Source organism: Penaeus monodon, chromosome 27 (assembly GCF_015228065.2).
Source record: "Penaeus monodon isolate SGIC_2016 chromosome 27, NSTDA_Pmon_1, whole genome shotgun sequence".
Classification (NCBI taxonomy): domain Eukaryota; kingdom Metazoa; phylum Arthropoda; class Malacostraca; order Decapoda; family Penaeidae; genus Penaeus; species Penaeus monodon.
The window spans coordinates 25,426,388-25,427,133 of record NC_051412.1 but is presented as its reverse complement, the minus strand read 5'-3'; the positions used below and the strand labels follow the sequence as shown (position 1 = coordinate 25,427,133).

Below are 746 nucleotides of genomic sequence, written 5' to 3'. Positions count from 1 at the left end.
TTGTTTGCCAAAACCACTAACAATCGGCCCTGAAAATGTGACATTTACATGACCAGAGAATACCACGAAAAGAAGAACATCACCTTCAACGCCAACAACACCGTCACCTATTTCCAGCAGCGGTGGTGGATTTGGGACGAGGAACTGTCGGCCAATAATTCACGAGATGATGTCATTGTCACTCTCAATACAGTACCTGTGGTAAGTTGGGGGGGTCTGTGTTTTTGCTATTCATCTTGGTTACTGTAATCATTGTTAGTTATTTCCATTGTTGGGTATATTTGTAATTCTGTGATGTGTGTTCTATGACTTATTTCACTTTGTTTTTCTATATCATATCATTCAAGGATAGCTTTTTGATAAAACTGGTTAGTTTTGATTAATTGGGACAATATTCTTTGTTATAATGGTTTCATTACTGTAAAGTACTTTGTTATTGAAGAACCATTGAGCATTTATGTATCATTCAAAGCATCCAAAGATTAAAGAATATGCCTGTAACTGTTTTTATTAGTTTTAGTTGATTTCAAGATTTACTTTTGTGAAAGGTATATATCAAGAATTTCAAGGTGATGGCCTGAATCAATTGACATTTATTTGCCAAAACTTGCTCAGGTATCATGTGATGAACGTGATCAGCAAATGAATTCAATCTGATAAGTAGTTTTGACATTTTCCTTTGAAGTGTTCCAGCCATTTGGATGCAGGAAGCCTTGACCTTGACCCAGATTCATGGGTGATTTCCA

General features: G+C 35.9%; 1 protein-coding gene across 1 annotated transcript in view; it reads left to right on the top strand.

Moving 5' to 3' along the window:
• LOC119590723 (protein croquemort-like) overlaps window positions 1-746 on the top strand; it is a 15,083-nt gene that overhangs the window by 8,959 nt on the left and 5,378 nt on the right. The window contains exon 4 of the mRNA XM_037939411.1: window positions 45-201. Within this exon, the coding sequence (XP_037795339.1) occupies window positions 45-201 (157 nt within the window). The remainder of the gene's footprint in view (window positions 1-44; window positions 202-746) is intronic.